Source organism: Nicotiana attenuata, unplaced genomic scaffold (genome assembly GCF_001879085.1).
Source record: "Nicotiana attenuata strain UT unplaced genomic scaffold, NIATTr2, whole genome shotgun sequence".
Lineage (NCBI taxonomy): Eukaryota > Viridiplantae > Streptophyta > Magnoliopsida > Solanales > Solanaceae > Nicotiana > Nicotiana attenuata.
Window position 1 is genome coordinate 35,627 of NW_017674388.1, and position 7,689 is coordinate 43,315.

Below are 7,689 nucleotides of genomic sequence, written 5' to 3' on the forward strand. Positions count from 1 at the left end.
GTCCACTCCTTGAAGTGGTGCAAGGTTACCTGTAGCTTGTCCAAATATCTTTGCATCCTATCCTCTCGAACTTCGAAGCTTTTGTTTACTTGGTTCACCACCAATAGAGAATTGCACTTGGCTTCAATGACTTCTGCCCCGAAGCTTTTAGCTAGCTTGAGAAACCTGCAATCATGGCCTCATACTCGGCCTCGTTATTAGTCAACCTAGAAGTTTTATTAGATTGTATAATAGTGTTACCTGTAGGTGGCTTCAAAATGATGCCAAGCCCGGACCCTTTCACATTCGAGGCACCGTCCGTGAAGAGGGTCCATACCCCCGATGAGGTACCCGATTTTAGCAGAAGTTCTTTTTCCACTTCGGGTACGAGGGTCGGTGTAAAATCGACCACGAAGTCAGCTAAGATTTGAGACTTGATGGCCGTTCGGGGTTGATATTCGATATCGTACCCGCCAAGTTCGACGGCCCATTTGGTCGATCGGCCTGATAACTCGGGCTTATGCAAAACATTTCGGAGAGGATAAGTGGTTAACACACATATCGGATGACACCGTAAATATGGCTTTAGCTTTCTAGATGCGCTTATTAATGCAAGTGCTAATTTTTCTAAGTGTGGATATCTAGTTTCACCATCTCCTAGTGTTTGACTTACGTAATAGACAGGGAATTGCGTACCTTGCTCTTCTCGAACTAGTACCCGACTTACCGCTATCTCGGATACTGCCAAATATAAGCTTTTTATCTACCTTCGGAGTGTGAAGCAGAGGTGGGCTCGACAAGTATCGCTTTAGTTCCTCCAATGCTTGCTGGCATTCCGGAGTCCATGCGAAATCCTTTTTCTTTTTGAGTAAGGAAAATAACATGTGGCTTCGATATGATGACCTCGAAAATGAATCGGCCCAAGGCGGATATCCTTCCTGTTAACCTTTTCACGACTTTCACACTATCTACGATAGTGATATCCTCAATGGACTTGATCTTGTCGGGGTTTATTTCGATTCCTCGATTTGATACCATGAAGCCAAGGAACTTGCCCGAACCGACCCCGAAGGCACATTTTTCTGGGTTAAGCTTCATGTTGTACTTCCTCAAGATTTTGAATATTTCTTGCAAATGAGTTAAATGGTCCTCTGCGCGCAGGGACTTAACTAACATATCATCAACGTAAACTTCCATTGATTTACCTATATGTTCCTCGAACATTTTGTTAACTGGGCATTGGTATGTAGCTCTAGCATTTTTTAACCCGAAGGGCATTACATTGTAACAGTATATTCCAAACATGGTGATAAACGAGGTCTTCTCCTGGTCCTCTGGGTTCATCTGAATTTGATTGTACCCGGAGTAGGCGTCGATAAAGGTAAGTATCTCGTGGCTGGCCTTGGTATCAATCATGCGATCGATGTTAGGCAGTGGAAAGGAGTCTTTAGGGCATGCCTTATTTAAATCCTTATAATCTACGCACATTCTAAGTTTGTTCCACTTTTTAGGGACTACAACTACGTTGGCTAACCATCGGGGTATTTACTTCCCGAATAGACCCTATTTTAAGAAGTTTAGGTACCTCATCCTTTATGAATGCATGCTTCACCTCGGACTGGGGCCTTCTTTTTTGCTTTACTGGTTTGAACCTGGGGTTGAGGCTTAGCCGGTGTGTCGTTATTTTCGGTGGGTCCCTGTCATGTCTAAATGGGACCAAGCAAAACAATCTATGTTATCGATAAGAAGTTGAATGAGTTTTTTCTTGAGTTTGGGGGTTAACCTCATTCCCAGGTATACCTTTATTTCGGGCTTATACTCAATTAGTATGACCTGTTCCAGCTCTTCGACCGCTGACTTGGTTGCATCAGACTCTTCGGGAACAACAAAAGTTCGAGGAGTAAGGAAAACATTTTCTTCTTCTTCGATTACCTATCTCTCCAATTCGGTATTTCCCCGTATAATTTGTCTTGATTGTGGGAGTAGTTTTACTCCAACTTCTTGTGCTAGTACACTCAGTGTATATTGAACGGACCAAGTAGAGAAAAGATGTTTTTGTACTGAATATATAAAATATTTTCTCCAATTCATTAAATGAGCTTATACTCCTAATCTTGATATAATTATTATGATCAATGTAATTTGTTTATTGTTTTGATTCATCAAAAGGTACGACTCTATTTAGAGTTAGTGTATGCCTAATAGATTAGACAATAACGAATAAACATTTGTGAATAATAGTTAGTTGATAGAATTCATGACTCGGTTTTGAGATTGATGATACCCCTTTATGTAAGCTTATAAGTTTTTATGTGAAAACCTGGCCGGTAGAAATTTTATCCGTCACATGAAATAGTTTAAGCGGAATTGTAAAGGATTTAATTAGTTGATTAAATTAAATTTTTCAGTGATTTAATTTAATTAACTGGTATTTGAGATCTTAACATGGAGAGTTAAAATAAGTGTTATTGAATTTACGAAATTCATATTGAGGAGTTCAATTGCAGTTTTTTAGTAGAATAAATTGCAATTAATTATAGTAAGAATTAATTCATGCTAATTTCGAATTAATGCTATAATTGGTAGCCTCTTATTATTTCTGTGGTCCCTGCTATACCTAGTAAAAACCTGGACAAGACTTGGGTAAAAAGTGACTTGGGAGAAAAGTCATGTAATAGAGTTGGAGTAGGATTCTACTTGTAGAAGGAGAATCCTACACGTTTTTGGAGCACAATTTAGGCCAAAAATAACTCTATTAAAGTAAGACTAATTTCACCCAATAACTCACTTTTTAGAGTTGTATTGTTCTTGCCACCCAAAAGCAAAAATCGTCCAAGGTTTTACTAGGCAAATAGCAGAAGACTGCAGCCCTGGATTCTTGCTGTTTGGAAGATCTGTGCAACTATTTCAAGAGGTTAGTGCTTTTAAACTCGTTATTATTGCGTTGTCTAGTTTACATGTATTTGATGCCTGGATTGTATGGTTGCTTCCGCTGCGGATGTTCTAACAATTGGTATCAGACGTCGTCTTGCATCTAAATAGATAATGTAATACAACATGAATAGAGTAAAACGTGTTGTTTATTGATACATGTTTGGTATGATTATTCTATGTCAAAAACGTGATTGTATTTATTAGTATTTTTATTCTGTAATTTTGAAATTATGAATTAATATATACATGTATAAACAGTGGTGTTATATGACAGTCTGTTTAGTTACGTTTTTTTTATCAAGAGCAATCTATTTTTTTTAATAAAAGCGTGACTGTTTTTGATTGCTATTAGTTCTGTAATATGGGTTAATATACATATGCACAAACAGTGAATTAATTCCATTAATCTGTTTTAGTTGCATTTTGTCCATAATTACAGTGTTATATTGATAAAACTTGACTGTTTTGTATGATATTAGTTCTGTAATTTTGGATTACTATACAGAATTATGAACAGTAGCGTTTTTGACTAGTGAAAAACATATTGTTTTTACAATTCTGTCTAAACACGTTTTTGTTAAATAAAAATAAAAAATATTATTTTGAGTTATGAAATCATGTGTTAACATACATCAGTATATTATGTGATTTGAACAAGTCAAAATAATAAAAGCCCTTAAAACGCCAAAACTGAATTCTAGAAATCGGTCTTGATTTTAGAATTCTGAAATTCTGTCGAACTCCGATTGACCTCAATTTGGTAGGTTCATCAGAAACGGCCCAGTGAACAATAGTCATCGGCTGAAGCTCATGAGGTATGTCGGTTTTTGGGCATTCGGGGTCGTTTAGATGGGTTTTTGGCCATTTTTCTATTTTCTGGAAAAAAAATTAATAAAAAAAATAAAATTTTAAAAGAAATTTGTGATGGTAGGGTTCAATTCCCATTGTTTCCAATCAAGTTTTATAGTATATAATGAATTTATATTAACATAGGTCTTCTTCCACATCGGATAAATTCATTATAGATGATTACTATAGTTTTGCCTCTAGTTATTTCATTACTTGTATTAACTCTCCAACTGAGTTACATGTTGATTGAATGAAACTAGAGTTTATAAAAGTGATATTTACCAATCTTAAATTAACAGTTTACTCTCCATCTGAGTTGGTCCTGTTTAAATTTATGGGGTTAATATCTTACATCCCTCATATATTTTGCATGAATAGTTAAGTTTCCCTAACGAATCTAACTGTTCGATGAGCATGGTTATATGTGTAATGTGCTGTTTTGAATTTAATTATTCTAAATACATAACTAATGATCTATTTAATGTGAATATCTCTCAGATTAACCATGTCTTCATTCAACCCACTTACCTCAATTTTGAACCAAAACAAGTTAGAAGGACCGAATTATGTTGACTGGAAAAGGAACCTTGATATTGTCCTAACTGCTGAAGGTTACAAATTTGTAATCACTGAGGAGTGCCCAGAAAAACCTGAAAATGCTACTGATGATCAGGTTAAGGCCTATGACAAATGGGTTAAGGCTGATGAGATGGCGTGATGTTACACTCTTGTCTCTATGGCGAATGTTTTGCAACATCAGCATCAGTCTATGGGGTCTGCTTATGATATGCTCGAAAGTCTCAAAGAGATGTTCGGTGAGCAAAATCGTGCAGCTAAGCAGACAGCCATGAAAGCCCTTTTGAACACCAAGATGGCTGAAGGATCATCGGTCAGGGACCATGTTCTGAGGATGATGAGTCTTCTGAATGAACTGGAGGTCCTTGGAGCTGTGATTGATAAGGAGTCTCAAGTTGAGATGGTCCTGCAGACTCTGCCTGACAGTTTTCAACAGTTTCGCATGAACTATAATATGAACAAAATGGATTTGTCACTAGCGAAATTGTTGAATGAGCTGCAAGCGGCATAATCTATTATCAAACAACAAGCTCCAGTTGTGGCACTCAATGTTGAGGAAAGCTTCGGTTTCTAAGTCGAAAGGCAATAAGAAAAAGAAGAAGGCTCAAAAAGTTTTGGCACCTGGTGGTGCGGCTGGTGTGAAAAAGCCCAAAGGCAAGTACTATCATTGCAAGCAACCTGGGCATCACAAGAAGCAATGCCCTGCCTATCTGGCAAAGTTGAATAAGCAAGGTAATTCAAATTTACATGTCGTTGAAACTTGTTTAGCGGTTGTTTCTACCATGTTTTGGTGTGTAGATTCGGGAGCCACTAATCACATCTGCACTACTTTGCAGGGGTTTCAGGAAACGCGGTGGCTAAATGAGAATGAAGTTTGCGTTTTTCAAGCCAATGGCGAGCCAGCACCAGCTTTAGCTTTAGGAGATATTAGAGTTTCGTTTAGTAGCGATAGAGTTTTAGTTTTAAAAGATGTTCTCTATGTACCTTCAATTAGAAGGAATTTGATTTCGGTTTCGAAAATAATGGATGCTAGTTATAATGTTTATTTTGCTAATAACTCTGCTGTTATTAAGTTTAATAAACGTTTTATCTACACTGCTGCTAGAGTACATGACCTTTTTATTCTTGATATATCTCCTCATGTGCTACAACCACCAAAAGAACTAAATAACATTAATCTACCACATAAAAGAAAACGTATTTCTGAATTGAGTCAAACTTATTTGTGGCACTTACATCTAGGTCATATAAATCTAAATAGGATTTCGAGATTGTTCTCTAATGGACCTTTGAGTTCATTAAAAGTGGAGTCTCTACCAACATGTGAATCCTGTTTAGAAGGCAAAATGACCAAGAGACATTTCCCCTTAAAAGGAAATAGAGCCAGAGATAAGCTAAAATTAATTCACTCTGATTTGTGTGGCTCTATGAATATACAAGCAAGAGGTGGTTTTGAGTATTTTGTGACTTTCACAGATGATTACTCAAAATATGGATATATTTATCTGTTGCGACGTAAATCTGAATGCTTTGAGAAATTCAAAGAATTTAAGACGGAAACGGGAAACGACATGATAAATATATCAAAACATTACGATCTGATCGTGGTGGTGAATACCTTTTTGCGGAATTCATAAAATACTTATCAGATAATGGAATTACATCTCAATTATCTGCCCCAGGAACACCACAACAAAATGGTGTGGCAGAAAGAAGAAATAGGACCCTTATGGAAATGGTTAGATCAATGTTAAGTTATTCCGATTTGCCTTTTTCCTTTTGGGGATATGCTTTAGAAACAGCAAGCTACATTCTAAATTTGGTTCCTTCAAAGTCAGTACCTTCAACTTTAGTAGAATTGTGGACTGGGCGCAAACCAAGTTTACGACATATTCAGGTTTGGGGTTATCCAACACATATGTTGAAAGGGAAAGCGGATAAATTGGAATCAAGGACAGAAGTATGCATTTTCATTGGATATCCAAAAGGAACAAAAGGTGGTTTGTTTTATTGTCCCAAAGAAAAGAAGGTAATTGTTACGACAAATGCCAGATTTTTAGAAGAGGACTATCTAACGAACCATATTCTTTGAACTAAACTAGTTTTACATGAATTAAATAATGGAGTAACTAAAGACTCATCTCTAGAACGTATCCTGGAAGCCAGTATTGACATACCACTGCATTATCGTAGTGGGAGAAATGTCAATAGGCAGCAAATTGCACAAGAGCAATTGCCTGACATCTCACTACCCCAAAGTAGTGGGAGTAATGTTGAGCAACCTCAGATTGTTGAGCAACCTCAGATTGTTGAACAACCTGAAATTGTTATGCAACCTGCACTCCAGGAAGAAGTTAATGATATCCCAGCACCGCAAGGTGTGGAGGATAACATTGAGGCTTCAGTTCCAGGAAATGATGATGTGATTCAACAACAAAATCAGCCTCCACCTGTAGTGACTAGTCGTAGTGGGAGAATTATTAGAAAATCTCTCCGGTTTGCGCTCTTGGGAGAATCTTATGATAGAATCCCTGAAGAGCCTAATACAGAACCTATTAATTACGACGAAGCACTACATGATGCAGATGCTGACAAATGGGTTGATGCTATGAAATCTGAAATGGAGTCCATGTACTCCAATCAAGTCTGGGATCTTGTAGAACCACCTACTGGAGTCAAACCCATAGGTTGTAGATGGATCTATAAGAAAAAGAGAGGAGTGGATGGAAAAGTGCAAACTTTTAAAGCCAGGCTTGTTGCAAAAGGGTTTACTCAAAAAGAAGGGATCGATTATGAGGAAACTTTTTTGCCGGTCGCCATGCTTAAATCCAATAGGATTCTCTTATCCATTGCTGCTCATTACGATTATGAGATCTGGCAAATGGATGTCAAGACCGCTTTTCTAAATGGAAGTCTTGATGAGTGCATCTATATGGCACAACCAGTTGGTTTCATAAAAAGTGGCAATGAGCACATGTTGTGTAAATTAAAGAAATCCATTTATGGATTGAAACAAGCTTCTAGGGCATGGAACACTTGTTTTGACGCATCGATTAAGACCTTCGATTTTGATCAATGTGAAAATGAGTCTTGTGTCTATAAGAAGTGGAATGGAGATAAAGTTACATTTTTGGTTTTGTACGTAGATGATATTTTGCTCATAGGAAATAATGTGAGCATGTTGAATTCAGTAAAGGAATGGTTGTCCTCACGTTTCGATATGAAAGACTTGGGACAGGCAGCACATATCCTTGGGATCAAGCTTATGCGAGATCGCAAGCAAAGGATATTAGGCTTGTCCCAAGCACTTTATATTGATACTATTATCACCGAGTTTAGCATGCAAGATTC

The 7,689-nt window shown here is 37.3% G+C and overlaps 1 protein-coding gene across 1 annotated transcript; it reads left to right on the forward strand.

The window, feature by feature from the left end:
* The first annotated feature begins 4,267 nt into the window (after positions 1–4,267).
* Positions 4,268–4,849, forward strand: LOC109218564. Its single transcript, XM_019382943.1, has 2 exons — positions 4,268–4,435; positions 4,523–4,849. The coding sequence occupies exons 1-2, from the start codon at positions 4,268–4,270 to the stop codon at positions 4,847–4,849; spliced, it is 495 nt and encodes a 164-aa protein (XP_019238488.1).
* Positions 4,850–7,689: the final 2,840 nt, after the last annotated feature.

Coding starts and splice junctions, on each gene's coding strand:
- LOC109218564 (XM_019382943.1), top strand. CDS start 4,268: ATGTCTTCATTCAACCCACTTACCTCAATTTTGAACCAAAACAAGTTA. Junction 4,436..4,522: donor AAAATGCTACTGATGATCAG/GTTAAGGCCTAT, acceptor TTGCAACATCAG/CATCAGTCTATGGGGTCTGC.